This window comes from Amblyomma maculatum, chromosome 11 (assembly GCF_055883805.1).
Source record: "Amblyomma maculatum isolate TAMU_Amacu chromosome 11, ASM5588380v1, whole genome shotgun sequence".
NCBI lineage: Eukaryota > Metazoa > Arthropoda > Arachnida > Ixodida > Ixodidae > Amblyomma > Amblyomma maculatum.
Window position 1 is genome coordinate 122626417 of NC_139354.1, and position 16423 is coordinate 122642839.

The 16423-nt window shown below is 46.8% G+C and overlaps 1 protein-coding gene across 2 annotated transcripts in view; it reads right to left on the reverse strand.

The window, feature by feature from the left end:
* LOC146174882 (uncharacterized) overlaps positions 1-12329 on the reverse strand; it is a 49450-nt gene extending 37121 nt beyond the window's left edge. Inside the window, exons 1-2 of one of the 2 annotated variants that reach the window (XM_084583194.1) lie at positions 12147-12329; positions 2558-2636 (exon numbers count right to left, since the gene is read on the reverse strand). In XM_084583194.1, the coding sequence (XP_084439320.1) occupies positions 2558-2580 (23 nt within the window). In that variant the 5' untranslated portion in view covers positions 2581-2636; positions 12147-12329. The remainder of the gene's footprint in view (positions 1-2557; positions 2637-12146) is intronic. The other variant, XM_084583193.1, reaches the window with a different exon arrangement.
* Between the last annotated feature and the right edge of the window lie 4094 nt (positions 12330-16423).

Below are 16423 nucleotides of genomic sequence, written 5' to 3' on the forward strand. Positions count from 1 at the left end.
GTCTTTGTCTAAAATGACTATACCTCCACCTTTGTCGGCGGGTTTAATAGCAATGTCATTTCGTTTGCCGAGTGAGCCTATATATATATATATTGTCACGAAGCGGCAAACCGATGAAAACAGGAGAGAGAACATGACCGATGACGATCGTAGATGACGTTTAATGAATGTTCGCGGCGGGCCTAGCGCGAGCGCTCCTGTCCGCACCACTGCCCGCTTCTTCTTCCTTGTCGTCCGTAACATGACCCGGGGCCACCGAGCGATCGTCCCGATCGTGGACGAGGAAGTTTAGCGATGTTAATGATTTTAAGGCGTGATGATGGGCGTGTCTGGATGCTTGAAGAAGAAGAGGAAGAAGGAAGAATAGAACGGCTTGCCGGTACGATGTCTAATGCGTGGGCGATCCACCTCCCTTGGAGCTGTGAACCATCCGTCACCAGAGTCCATGGGACCGATAGCTCGAGGTCACGTCGGGCAGCTTGCGCGGGGTGGCGTGTTCGTGTCCATCGGTTCCTTCGGGTCTTTCGGGTCCTTCATCTCGGTTCTGATTGGTCTGTTCTCCTTGTCTTCAGGTCCGGGCTGGGGGCTGGGCGGTGGTAGTTGTTCAGGTCTGGGCTTGAAGGGCTGGGGCGAAGCTGCTCGGCGATGTCCCTGGGCCCTCGGTGATTGTCCCGGCTTGAAGATGGCCTCGATGCTCCAAGGCGAGGATGGGGACGTCGTACCCCGCACCTCCAACCAAATGTTACGAAGCGGCAAGCCGATGAAGACAGGAGAGAGAACATGACTGATGACGATGGTAGATCATGTTTAATGAATGTTTGCGGTGGGCCTAGCGCCGTAACAATGTATATATATATATATATATATATATATATATGAATAAATAAAGCCAACAGTCGACGAGGCCAAGGAAAGCATTGGGGATTACGTTTTATGTCTCTTTTAATTTTTACTTCGATAATCACAGAAATGAGTAATGTAATCGGCTTATTGGAATGATAATTAAACACCAAGTAGAAGAAAAAACAACGTGCCGATGATGGGGACCGAACCCACGACCTCCGAATATCGCGTCCAGTGCTCTTCCAACTGAGCTACATCGGCCGCTGTCCCCCCTGCTACTTTCTCGGGTATTCATGTTGTCTTTATACGAACCTTGAGAGTGTTCACCAGCGCCACCCTCAACCACCCTCAACTCTGAATCGACCAAAGTCCCTCAAGCATCAGCATATGCAGCAGAATGTCGCCAGCTGGCGCGATCATTTACATATATACATACACACACACACACACACAATATATATATATATATATATATATATATATATATATATATATATATATATATATATATATATATATATATATATATATATATATATATATAATAAACCACGACTGAGATGACCACAATCTTGGTGCTGAAGTGGGGCTAGTCACGAGGTTTTATTTGTCTTCTGCGGGCTTTCTTCTGAGTCCGGGAACAAAATACATGATGCTTTCGTTATCACAATAACTGGAATGGGGGTTTCTGAAGGCGCTCTCCAGCTTTTCGATTTGCATTTTTGGTCTACAGTTGATATTTAATTAATTAGAAAAAGAACATAATTAGCCAATTAGGTAACTACAAAACAAAGAATTATCTGTAGTGCGCAAGGAGGCTGGCAGTTGTATGCAACTGGTTTCATTGACCTACCTCAAAATTACTTTGTAACCCTTGGTTCAAGTTAGCTGGGACACCCGGTATATGTGCCTTCAAGCTTGACAAAGCAGGTTCATGTACGGGAGTTCCTCTCTATTACGCAGATGGCAAAGTTTTTGTCAAAATGGAAAAAGGCCCGTCTATTACCAGCCATTATCATTCTTTCAAGAGGAAGAGTCTAGTGTCCTTCAGCCTTCTATCCTTTGAACTGCTAGATGTACTGAGGAACCCCGTTAAACAGATTAGATGCTAAAACTTCGGAACGTGCTCTTTTAATGCAGACTTTACGCATCGATATATTCAACATTTTCTTGAGCAGTCTGGTTCTTTGAGTGCAATGCTTTTATAAGCAAGCACTTTTACTGCAATCGCTACTGTCAAGCTCAGTGGTTCGCTTTAGGAGCAACTCCGCCGAGAAAAGATTTATTTAACAAAGCCTTTGTAGTGAAGACGCTACGGGCGCTACGACTATGTGATAAATAGGTTTGATTTCATTAAAACTAGAATACTCTCTCAGAGCTAATAATACGATATTGTAAGATATTGCAGTCTATTGGGGTCCTATGGTGCAACGAAAATAATGCTTATTGCCTCTTCACAAATGGCTTTTAGCGTTATAGTTGGATTTAAAGGCTTTTCAGGGACACAATTAAAATGCAAGCACTCTCATCGCCGAACGCTGGCAGTGAGTTTTACAGTCGCGACGTGCACCACTCCGTCGGGCAAGACATTTTGTTCAGTTCTTTGAATTAATGTATTCAAGCCTTTGGAGTATGTTGAAACGAGTCTTCATGTAACAAACTAATCAATATTATATTCGGCAAAAACGATATTAATAATAACTCTGCTACATACCCAGGTCTTGATAGCTCACGCATTTTCCGCCTTTACAGAATCCCACCGTCTGTGCCATTTTTCCGTTAGTGTAAAGCACCTGGAAATAAAAGCTGCCAATTAATATTCAAGTTTGATGTTTTGTACGTAGCCCATTTACAACTTCTACATAACACATCGCACTAGAAACATATTATACACTCTTCACCGGCAACATTTTCTATATTGCAGTAATAATCCTGGCATGAGACGACATTAGCAAATTTAATGTAAATGCTTCAATCACGATAATTATCGCATTAACGCGGCGAGTACGTGCACAGCAGTTAGAGCTCCTTGAGTCCTGTTCTCTTCAAACAATGTTAGTTAAAAAAGAGTGGAATCTAGCGCAATACCAGAGGTACGGTTTTCATTTTGTTATGCTGGTTGATCATTGCTTTTCTTATATTGCAAATATTACGAGGCGGATACTTTGCCTGATTGCGCTTCCATGCCCAGACCGTTTCTAAAACCTATTTCTCGTCTGCTCTGATTGGTTTGCGGCAAAAATTAGGCCCTTCTGGTTCCTCACAATGCCACGCTGCATTCCTTTCAGATGGCGAAAAAGAGAACCAAACATTCTATTTGCATGAAAAGTAACAAATCAAGCGTGTAGACTGCAAGTGGGAGTTCTAAAATTTCCAATGACAGAGTATCCGCTGCTATTGACATCAGTTTATTGGAAACTGCTGAAAACTGGTAGTCAGTTTTCAGGATCTACAGCAACAAGAATAGGACTAGGGGAACCTCAACCCTAGGAGCACGGGACAACAAGCGGCACTCTAAATATTACCGGATGATGATGCTGAGGATGCTTGTCAGTATGAATAAACGTTTATGGCTGAGAACTCTGACTACGCGAGCCGTTGAATATTGTAACGGGTAATGCGCCAAACGACCGGGCAATGCCCTAAGCCTAGAGGACTGCCGAAGCTCGAGAGCTGTCAGAGGAGCGGTCTGAGCCCGGTTCCAGGCAACCAACTTCGTCGTCTACCCCTATCAGCCACCACTTAATCGTCTACGCCGAATAGCCAGTGATTGTCTCCGCTTCGTCATCGGCTAAAGTTTGTATCACTGCCCCCCTCCTCTGTATCATAGACTCGTTGCGACGTGGTGCTACTAGGAAGAGGCTAGCGGAAGGGTACACAAAAGTGTCACAAGGATCCAGCGGCGTTGACGAAAAATTCAGTTATGCACGAACATGATAGGGCTTCAGCCGAACTACGTGCACGACTTCAGGACGTTGTGGTCTTCGGGATGGAACTGGGCTAAGGGAACAACGGCGTAGGTGACGTCACTGATACCGCGAACAATATCATAAGGGCCGAAGTATCGGCGTAGTAACTTTTCACATAGGCCGCGATGACGAACAGGCGTTCATACCCACACGAAGTCGCCCGGCTCTTTAGTGACGATTTATCGGCCGAGGTTGTACCGAGCAGCGCGTCGTTCGCCTGTTGACGGTGGATTCTGAGGAGCGCTAGTGGCCGCGCTTCCTCAGCACGCTGAACGAAGATGTCGGCGTCAAGTTTGGCGTCAGAGCCGCAAAAAAGACCAACTGGCATCATTGCATCTAACGGCGTGCTCACTTGGCTACCGAAGACAAGCTGGAACGGGGTCAGTCGCGTCATCTCGTGAGTGGCGGTACTGTACACGAAAGTTATATAGGGCAAAATCGCAACCCAGGGGCGACGTTCTGAGTCCACATACATAGAGACCATGTCGGTGAGGGTGCGATTCAGAGCTCCACCAGCCCGTTGGTCTGGGGTGATCCGCCGTCGCACGTCGATGGCTAGTGTGAGTCAGAGTCATGACCAACCGGATTAGGCGAGCCGTAAAAGCTGCTCCACGATCGGTGATTACCACGACGGGGGCACCATGACATAGGACGTTGTTATGAACGAAAACTTGCCCAACTTCAGCTGCAGTACCTTTAACAAGGAACGCGGTATCTGCGTACCGTGTTAGGTAGTCTGTCGCGACGACTACCCAACGGTTGCTAGACGAAGACTTCGGAAAAGGACCGAGAAATTCCATGCTTACTTGACAGAATAGGGTCTTCGGCGGAGCAACAGGCTGAAGCAATCCTAGCGCTTGCCTGCGTCGCCCTTTCTGTTCATGTGTTATTCGCGCTATTTTTTACATCATGAAGCAGTCCAGCGGGCTTCGAAGGTGGAGACTTGCGACGTTGGCAGTCACAACATGAGCGTAAACAGGCCCACACCGATGGGAGTAACCTGGGCCATTAATACTTTTGACGAATTCGTGCAAGTGTACGACTGACCGCCAGGTAGCTGGCGGTGAGTTCATCGTGACAGCACTCAATATAGCTAAGCGCTACTTCGAGGGTACAACAAGGAGAAACGTCTCTTCACTGTTAGCCAAATTTCACTTGTAGAGGACGCTACCATGCACAGTGAACGTTTGAAGACCACGATGAAAAACACGCGAACGACGCCGTCGCACCTTAGCAGCGGCCTCTCTCTGCGTAAATTGATCATGCACCATTTTCTTCAAAACTGCCCGCTCAGTCTTTAAAGTGGGGGAACTGCTTAAAGGAGGAATTATGAGGGCCACTGCAGTTGGCGCACTTCAGAAGACTCGCACGGCAAATGTTGCCGTATGCGAGGCAGAGCATCTAGGACACACGATGGAATCTTTGCAGTTATCCACTGACGTGCCCGATCTTCATGCACTTTCTGTATTTAAGGGGCTTGGACCCGAAAGGCCTGACTATGTGTCAGAAATGCCCACCTTTCACAAGCGATGGTAAGCAGTCGCCCTTGAAAATGAGCTTGGTGCATTTCGATCTCCCGAGGCACTGCACTTGCAGTTTGGAGATACTATTTGATGCTGGCTTGATTACGACAGGGAGGTCGCTGTCAGTGATGACCACGTCGACATTGTAAATAACGCTGACCGTAGTACCGCTGTCCGGAAGAACATGGTAGCACACGCTGATGTCGCCGACTTTGTTGATGGCGGTCAATCTTTACAGTGCGCTCTGTTTCATGACATCAGGGGCGATTATGGGGTTATAGGGTTTCACTCCGACGTCTTAAATCTTTCCAGGAACGACGCTTTCAATCAGTACTCACATGAATTCCCTGCTAAATAGGTTCAGGTTGTCTGTTGGCGTCTCTTGGCCAAACAAGACTGTGTTTGTCGGGGGGAGGGGGGGGGGTCGCGTAGTGATGAATATAGACGTGCTGGGTGAAGACCAGTCTTCTCATGGGCGTAGTCTTTGCTTTGCTTTCTTGCTAAGCGCCGGCACGAACCCATTGTCGTTGGTCGAAGAGTCATCAATAGCAGCCGAATACAACATGGTGATCTGGCTGCTTGCGTCACCCTGGACGACGGCTGCCGACGCCCCGGGTTCCAAAGAAGGCTCATGAGTGTCCACTTTCATCGCCGTGCGAAAAAGGGAGCAGCGCCTCCCGTTTATGGCACAAATGACAAAGAAAATCGGAAACGAGAATGCCGCGTTCTGGTAAAGACTCCGCGAACGTCTTAACCTCATCCACTCATGTAATATTGTGCAGCCAATCAAAAAGCTCTCAACCTGAAGGTTTGGTTTAAAGAGAACAGCCATCATGTTTTGGCAAGACGTGTTTTAGCGTTAGAAAGTCATGCATTTGCAAAACCCTCCTTAGAAATTTGAAATAAGATAAGTGCAGCAGCAACATTACGTTGTGCGTCCCTTTTCTCGTGAAACGAGAGCACACTATGACGAAATTTATTTCTAGGGTAGGACAGCACGCCGAATTTGAGCGGAAGGACGAACATCGGTCATAGTGTGGTGCATAAATGATCGCCTTCATGAGCACCGAAGCAAAGCGAGGTACGCGTGTCGAGGCTGGATTATTTATCCGCAGTGCAGGAAATATAAATTTCACACAGATACCGCGACACAGCCTGTTCTGACCCAGGTGTAGACCTTTTTGTGTAAATAACCTCCTTGTTTATCTTTCAAACATGCACTATTGTCAAAACAAGCTGTAGCCGAACTGATAAGTAAAAGGATCGAGGTGGGTGTCATTTACATTGATGGAAAAGTGTGCGTGCCCAATTGCGTGTTACTCTGTGTGTAAAAAAATTACAGTATCGAAGTTTGTACTGATTCATAGCTGCCTGCGCGTGTTACGTAAGATGATAACTTGCTCGTTTTCCGGTTTTGCTGGTAGCAATGAATTTCTGCGTGTTATTACCAGCGTATTATCCATCTTTCTGCTTTATGTCCTTCTAGTTATGCCTTACGTTTCTATGAAGTCGGCGCTGACGTCGCGAGATAGAATTCAGCCTTCACTGCTTTCAACTAATGAGACATTGACCTGATGGCTATAGGTAACAGGTAACATTAAAACTTGACAGTCTCCCCATCCCACACCAGGAACATCTTCACGCGTTTAGCTTCGTCTGGTAACAGATTGGCAAACATACATTGAGAACACGAACAATCTTCTAAGATGTAAATACCCGATACCTCGACCTCCAAGGTATCAGCTGTGAGAGATGGGCTCAGTGGACTCTAGTTTACGGCCACTATTCCTGAAAATAATGTTCTATTTGGTAATGTATTCTAAGAACCAATCGAAACTCCTATTTGTCATGAAACCAAAGACGAATTTGGGTTCGCTAAAAAACGCGGCCTCGGTGAGCGCCAACGCCGATTGGGGAGCCGTATGTGGTCGGCCGTCCCGATGGCATGCGTTGTTTTTGCACCCAAAATGTTCGCGCGCTTGTACCCTTTCGTCTTGTTTTTATTACTTTGTGCGAAATTGAAGGTGAGTACCTGTATCCACTGCATGGGCGCAATTATCTATAGAGTAAGTTTATATGAAGAAGGCCCTGCTGGCACAGCAGCGTGCATTTGGCTCATTGCCCTTCATTGTCTTGCTCCTGCCAGGTGATTTGTCAGACTTGTAGTGGGACACTGAAGCAGTGCCGATGGGCAGGGTGTTTTATTAACCTACAACATACAAGTAACCGCGAAGAAGTGCGCAGTAAGGCAAAGGTCGTGTTAGCAGACAGCTCTCAATAGATTTATATTGCGCTTGCTGCGCACCCTGCTCGCTTATGTGGTCACCCGACCCCGAGAGGTTTTACAGTGCGTCACTCCATCTTGCTACACGCTGACGACTAGATGGGGTAGAATTTTACTGAATGATTGATCCTGCCATCTTAGACAAGCGCATGCGCTTCTCTAAGATGGCATTTTGCACGCTAGTGCACTAGCGTGCAAAATGTGGCATTCGTTGCCACTGTACGAGGCATTCAGGTGCTGAGCAGAACAATCCATTTTCGCCCGCGATACTTGCGCAGAAGATAACATTTTCGCTTGTTTGTCTTTTTAGTGTAATATTTTACATTTCCGAGTGGATAGGTTTACCATTTTGGCGCCGGGTTCAACGATTTGTAAATTGCAAATTTTATACATGTGGAACAAAATTTTCACGCCTCAATCAAATACCATCGTTTTGCATTGCCCGGTGCTTAGATACAAATTACAGTTTTGTACCGACGTGTTTCCCAAACCAATGTAGATGATATCCCTTAATTTGGCCCCGCTGTCATCGGCAGTGTAGATGGTAAAATAAAGAAGCGGGCTCTTTATATATACCCAATGAACAGTGTATTCGCATGCTCTCACGTAGGTCAGAAGATAGCACAAAAGCGAATTGTTTTTTAAAGAAACACATTATTGAGTTGACAAGTGTCAACAAAGAAACGCACACTTGGCGCTGCCAATGACAAAGTACTTGGCGGTAAAGCAAGTGCGGGTAAAGAATGTAATAACTATGCTTTCTGTCCCTTCGCTTAAATAGCGACGCTGATGGTGTTTAACTTCCCGAAGTGGCTTAGGCTAAGAGAGATACCGTAGCGGAGCGCTCATGAAATTTCTAAAACCTGGGGTTCCTTAACATGCACCGACATCGCACACTGCACACCGCCTCCTCTCTTTTGACCTCCACCGAAAATCAGCCGCCAAGGCCGGCATTCGATCATGCATTCTTGGGCACAGATGTCTAGCGACATATCAAATGAGCCACCGCGGGGAGGCACAAGTTGCATAAACAAAAAACTGATAAGTACAGCCAGTAAAGCAAGCAAGAAGAGTAATGTATATTTGTAGACGTCAGATGAGCAACGAAAGGCAGAACGAGCCCATAAGGAAACTGAGCACGAAATCAGCAATGCTTTCGAATTTCGTAACGTAAGGGGAAACCACTGTCAGTTGTTTTTTTTACGAAGTAGTGCATTACTGGCTGCCGTATACAATCTCACTTGTCAATTTTAATTGCACCTGCATTCACCATTCCTATTTTTCGCTGCAATATTTTTATATGCCGCTTCTAACGTGACTTATGCTTTCTGGGCTGTTTTACGAAACGTATATTTTTTAATTGAATTGAATTGAATAAGCTTTATTTCTCGTCTCAGCGAGGGGAGGCTGGGACTAAAGACACCAGGGGCCTGACAAAGGTCCCAGCCCCCTGCTCCATCTTGCAGTGCAGTTGGCCTCTGAGCGTATTTAAATAAATATGGGCTATCAATGTTTGCCTCCGCTGGGTAGACGTTTAGTATTGCACATAGTCGCTTTCATGGCGTTTTACCCGTGTTAAAATTATAGGCGGCATTTCAGAAAGAATGAAAATGATGCCACTTGGAGAGTGATGAGGATGTCGTGTTTTCATCGTTAAATACCATGGGAGCTCTTCGAACATTTTTGGAACTGTTACAGGCATCAGTTTTGGCAGTTTGTCGAAGACACAAGTTTCCCATTCGCTGCAAATGTATCGTGATTCACGATATCCAGAGTGCTTAAACGTATCTCAGAAACAATAATTTCTGGAGAGCTAAATTAAGGATCCCAAATTTCTTTTTGGAGGATGCACGTATCGACGTCTGTCGTAATTCGACCCCATTCTTAAAAGAAGTAGGGACACCAAGTCGTTGCTCCCCGAACTTAGCACCAACCCACCATACAAGCTGACAGAATCCTTCGCAGAAGCCAATGGCTTAACGAAAACAGGCGCACTCACACACTTCGACAATGAACCAATAAAACCACCGCGAAATGAAAACCCATGAAACGCACCCTGCAACACACAGTTTTCCATGCAGATCACCGCCCGCTCCACCGTCCGCAAAAACTTGCTCCTTGATCGATGCCAGCGCTGCCCTGCGGCCGCTATGGGTACCGTGCCAAGCTCTCCCACAGAGTGACGGAGAATTTAACCGCTATATTGTGGTATTAATGGATTATGGTATTTTGTGTCCGGGCAAGCCTGCCGGATACCGCTCAGATGATCGTTAGACCTCTCCTACAACACCCCGTTTTGCAAGCCCCGGGGCTTCTCTGCATGACGGCGCCGCATGGTAGAAAAGCATTTGTGAGCTTTGTGTTGGAAAAGGCATGAAATCCCAGGCAATCTGGTGCCTGTCCCTTATCGAGGAATCACCTTTGTGCCGGTAAATTTTTAAGGGCGTGATCAGCGTGCTGGCTGATTTGACGTGTCGGGCCGCCGTCCATTGTGGCCTCCATATTGAACATTTCGAGCGGCAACAGCTTTCCACCCTATATAAGCGAGCACACTGCTTCTGGAGTCCGAGAGTTTCATGGGCGTTCATCGAGGACAGTGCCGCTCGCTCGGAGGGGACACCTCTTAGTCTCACTCGCCGTTGTTGTTCATCGCAGAACTGGTAACCCTGGATGGAAGCTAAAGATCGACCGCCCTCAGGCACCGCAGTGGTGAGTAGCTGACGTTTCCCTCAAACACCACTTTTTCTCTGACATAGCCTGTGATAGCTGAGTAAAAGTTTGTGCGTATCACTGTGTTAACGATGCGCCTTTCCAGTATAGTGATGAAAAATGTTTTGAAAACCAAGAGATGCAAAGAGGGCAAACAAAGCAGCTCGGTTTGAAATACGTGGTGGCATTTTGCGGACGCGAGCTCTGAATGAAAGTATGTTTTGAAACATCCCAACAGCAAGAGGCCGATGTGAAATTGTAGAGTTTCAGGACCAAAGAAATTCGCAAAATTTGGGAAGAGTTGAGCACCGACATGCACTCCACAAAAAAGTAAGGAGCTCTGTGATGTCATGCGATCTAAAAACACAATGGATGAGGAAGGTGCGGAGCCTTGGCAAATATCGGCGAGCGACGTGAGCAGGAGGAGAACAAAGAGTAGGAACAGCGTAACGAGAAGGAAAAGAAAGAAAAGGTTTAATTTGGTTTGGTTTGTGGGGTTCAGCATCACAAGGCGACTAAGGCTATGAGAGATGCCGTGGTGGAAGGGTCGGGAATTTTCGAACATTTGGGGTTCTTTAAGGCAATGACATCGCACAGCACACGGACTCCTAGCTTTTCGCGTCCGCCTCCGCCGAGGCCAGGAAAAAAATCCCGCATCCTTGGGTACAGTAGTCAAGCAGCCTAACTACTGTGCCATCCCGGCGTGGTGAAAGAAACGAAAAAGATGAAGAACAAACTTTGTGAGTTGAAACGTCGCGAGGAAAAAAAGCGGGAGCGTAAGTCACATAGATACTACGCCTAAAGTTAAACAGGTCGAGCTCCGCAAAAGCTCACCAGTGCCTAGTCTCGCTTCTACGACATTTCCTTGTAAAGGTCCAAACATCCGCAACCAACTACCGCTCTTTGTCGTTGGCGAGAATATGGCGAAATGTCTCGTGAAATTGGAACATGCGTGCTAACGGAATGAAATCCACCGAAACCTCTGAGCACAAAATATTTTAGAACTGTTTCCATATGAGGTATCGGACCTATTTGCGTGGCTGTCGAAGCAGGAATTTGAAAGATGCAAATTGCATTAAGAAGGCGCTACTGTCGAAGTACAGATTGTCGCCTAAAGCTATCCGGAAGAGGATCCGGTATGCCCATAAGGGCAAGATGTTGCATGTTTAGTATGCATTTCGTCTAAACACCGACCTAGTGGAGTAACCTGAGGGCGAAGAGGGTTACAACTGCGAAAAAATCGTCGAATGCATCGCGTAAAAGCAGTTCTGTCTATGCTGTGTGGCCCCACAGCCCCGTTTAGCGTCTCAAACCGCGCGCGCTTTTTTCTGTCTTCTGATTGCTCATGCCCGGAACCCGCCTGTGTGGGAGGCCGAACTGTCTCCGTTAAGTGGGCGCTTGCACCCGGCAAGTCCGACATCGGAACGCACGAAACTGCATGAACCTCAAATTGCTACACTCGCGGGGCAAGCCAAAGCTCGAGCAGAAAGCACGTTGGACGCAAAATAAAGGCTCCGCCTTCTAGAATACGGGTCCGCGAGCGATGGTCTCGCCCGACGAGTGATAACCAATTTTTTCTTAAAAACACCGGTTTATTCCGGATCAACAGAAAAGTATAAAATAGCAAAGAAACAGCTTTGGTCAAACCTGCGCTGAAAACATGCCGTCGAAGTGCGCGACAATGGAATATGCGGAATAAAACGAAACATGGGTCAGGGCTTCACCGCGACAACACAAAACACACTGCGGCGCGGATAGGGTGAGTACAAAGCGTTGATGACGGTACAAAAGCATTGCTACTCGCGTGGCAGCACTCACGCTAACACTCCTAAGTCTCTCCTGTAGGCGCCGCTTCCGAAGTCTTTGCCTCGCAGGAGTCCGCTCTGTCGTCCGTGTACATCCCGCCGGCTTGGGACGCTGCCACGCCGCCCTTCTGTGGCCGGCCTCCCGGCGAAAAAGCCTCGAGCCATGCTTCCGACGCGCTTATCTACCCTCTGTCTCGCGCCGATAACATGCCGGCCCCGCTCCGGGCAGCTCGCTCATGCGTACTCGCGCTGCCCGGGCGGACACCAACACAAACAGAAAAAAGCGCGCGCGGTTTGAGACGCTAAAAGGGGCTGTGGGGCCCCACAGTGCATACATGATAATTGACTCTGGCTGCTCGATAAACTAATGGAGATCAGGCTACACGAGGCAGCAGAGTTAGCTGAAGAATAATACAACAGACTAAGGCTTCAGAGGAGGGCTGTTTGCATAGAAAAGAAAGACAGGAAAGATGTTTGTCGAAGAAACAAGACGAACGCAAGCCATTCTCGCGTCGCGAGTGCCGGCAAGACTACTCTTTTACAAAGGAAACCACAACGGCAGTACAGACTGACTCTCACAGTGCTAAAAATGCTCCCAAGCAGGTCAATGATGCAACATATTTAAATAACGGAAGTAATTAACGTACTAGAACTGCAAAAAGAAAGGGCACATCACAAAGAACTGTGAAGAGAAAGTTGCTTTTTGTAACAATTCCGCGAACAGAGAAAAATAGCGACTGTTGAAACCGTATATGCTCAACATTAAGGTAAACGGCAGAGCACTTCGATCGAGACTTCACTATGGACGTTGTTCACCTATCGTGCATCTCCCCGAGTGAGTTTACGGGACGACACATTGGGATACAGCAAGTGGCTGAAGAGCAGAGTGCCTCTAAACCCATCGCAATGGTTAACTTTGAAGGAGATTTTGAAAACCCAAACACAGAAGCCGCTGTGTCGGCCACCCTCCCGGAACAGTTCTTTCATTTATTCTTAAAATCTAGGAGAACCTGCTGCAGGGTAAGGGCAACTCATTTTTTGCCGATTTGATCAGAGAAAACCACTGCCAAAGAATATCTAGATAGCGAGGTGAGGATGTCGAGAAGCAAATTAAACTTACACCGAAGCTGAAATTTAGCGTGGAGAAGCGGCCGAGCAACGCGACTGCAGCAGCGAGTCGACCGAGCCCCGAACAGGAGGGCCTCGGCTGAAGTGCAAGCTTAAGCGATTTGCACCTACTGAAGTGATTTGCGCCTAACTACATCAGTGATGAAACAGCAGTGACACCGTCTGGCGAGGTGAAGTTCCCACCAGCCCATGAGGCTGTAGGTGATCCGGTTCCAGTCAATGAGAGTGAGGAACTGACCATAACTGGGCCGTCTTTTGAGTTAAAAGCAGAATTTGCGGAGCATGAGAGAAATGAAAAAAACTCCAATTTCCGAAATCAGCATCGTTGCAGAGGGTGATACGCCGAAAAATGAAGTGGTCAACCAACAGTATTGTTCCCTCAGCAGTTGCAGCCGCCCGCATCAGTCATTCCACAGTCAAATCACAATGACGAAGGAGGCGCAAGGAAGCTCCACCCAGTCTTTGTGTGTTTGTTCCAAGGCAGAGAGGCAAAGAGAGGAAGGATGAGACCTGGGCACAGAAGAGCAAGATAGGTTTTTGCCGCACCGGGCGCATGCGGAGAATGACGAATCGCAGCAATGCAATTCAACTAGTAATTCTGGCACAAAAGTCCTAAAAATACTGTCTTCTATTTTTTTTTTGCGGATTTCATTTCATTAAACATATATGATGGGCTCCAAAAATAAAGAGCACTCTTGAATGCTCTGATATTTAGCTATCCGGGATCATTAGCTACAGAACCAGACCTATGACGAATATCTACACTAAGGTTTGAGCGCCTGCCGTAAAATCCATGTCATCCGAGTCACAATTTTTCTAACGCCCTCCAGTCATCTCGTTTTTACCTACTTGAGAGAGATTCCATGTGACAATCAGGCATATACCCCGCCTGATTGTCACATGGTACACTGGTATAGAGGAGGGATTCATCACGCCGAAAAGCAACAGCATATCACCTTCCGTTGCCATCATATGACAAAAATCCACACGTAAATAATGAAACGCTCAGCACTGTCCCTCCCCCATAATAAGAATGTGGCAGCTATGTTGACAATACACACATTTCAGATCTGTTCATATGCCACACAGTCACCAAATTAAATGCAATGCTGCTCCCACCTAAACAACGTACCTGCTTAATGGCAGAGGTTTGCTGCTCCTATTGCTACATTTCGCCGGTTATAAAGGTCGCAGATTTCTGTTTAACGCTAATGAGTTGGGCAGTGTGCTGCTGAGCACGTCGTCTTAAGGCAATAACCGAACGAGGTTGAATAAACAAACACTTCTATCTCTCTCGACATAGAACGAGGCTGGATTTGAATTTGTATGGTATATGCAGAAGGCCGTAAAAGAGGGCGATGACACTTTCTAGTGTTCCTTAGTGTTCAATGCTATTGGGAAGTACGCGAGAGCCCTCGCGTTTTTCTACAAAATGAAGCTGCCGCGGCCGTGATTCAAAAAAAGCCTCTTGGGTTCGGCATTCGAGCACCATAACGTTTAAACTACCGCGATCGGCCCAACAAATATGACATTCCAGCAAGCTAATACAAGCTATCCCAGCCCGTTTCTGACTTCCCCGACATTTTACGCATGCCTTTCGGAATGTAAGCTGCCAATGCTATGCAGCGTTTTGGCACACAAGCCGAGCAACACAGAAAAACACTCGTACTACTTCTCGACACCAGCACAGCACAGTTTGCTCGATGATTATTTTTAAACCCTCCAAGAACAAGAACAAACTATTAGTTACAAATGATTGCTTTCAACCTACCTAGACACGTTACATCATAAGATATGGATATAATATTACAAGGATAACTGAGCTTACAAGGATACTGTGAGCACTGTATAGAGCTCCACCTCTTGTAGGTACCCGTCGTCATCGCGGAGTGTGGTTGGCTACCGTGTGAGACCAGGGCTTCGGGTCTCAATAAAACCTGATCCGCCAAGTCCGACATTCGCGTTACCTTACCATATATTCTTGATAGTTTCCTGTTATTACAGTCCTGGCATCACATCATCATCATCAGCCTGATTATACCCACTGCAGGGCGAAGGCCTCTCCCATATTTCTCCAATTAACCCGGTTCTGTGCTAGCTGCATCCACTTGACCCCTGCGAGCTTCTTAATCTCATCCGCCCACCTAAATTTCTGCCGCCCCCTGCTACGCTTTTCTTCCCTTGGAATCCAGTTTGTTACCCTCAGCGACCATCCTGAGGCCAACTCCTGTTCTGGTGAGGGAGCGCGTTGCCGGAGGTGTTCACCGGCATCAGGTCGCACCCCAAGCCTGTGTATGCAATTCCATCGACACGCGGAATTTTTTTTCTTTTAATCCGGTGGAGAATTGCGCGTCACCAGGATTTGAACCCCGGTCCTCCTGCATGCGAGGCGGATGTTCTACCGCTACGCCACCGCTGCACTCTGGCATCACAAGCTCTTGCAAATATCTTTGTTATTTGGACATTGTTGAATAATATGTATTCAGCTTTGCTCTGATGCCTTTGCTAATGTCGAGTATGAAGGATCGTCAAATACCTCAAGATATTTTAGTCGGCTCTCTACGTCGTTGTGAGAAATAAATCTGTTTTCTTATAATAAATATTTTAAAAGGATGAGCCCCTAGTTAAATAAAATTATTCTCTAACCTCAGCAGAAGTTGAAAAACAAGGTTCTGTTTGGTTTGCAACGCGCAACGTCCCAAAGCGACTCAAGCTAATAAGTATGGCTTTGAGAAGAGATCCGCAAATATTGACCATCAGATATTTGTTATGTGCATTATTTTTGTGCGTGCATTGAGAGGTGACCGACGCGGCCCGCAATAGCACTTATATTTTTGGGTTCAGCAGTCCAGTGACCTGATCACAGTGTTACAGTGGCGAATATTAAAACACATGGCTAACTGTGGCGCGGTTTGTACCCTAGCTATCAAGATGACATATCCTTTGAGAACAGCGTGAATACGACATGATTTTGGCACTGTGGTGTGTGAAATTATTGTAGCTTATGCTGCGGCAGGCAGAATCATGTAAACCTACTTCGTGCCGCAATTTACCGACAACAACCCGGGGAATTTATTGGGTACCACTTTTGCCATTCGGACATGCAAAATAGCGCGCCTTGATATGTTGTGGCCCTGCTGAATCGGGCTGCCCCAGCAGTGA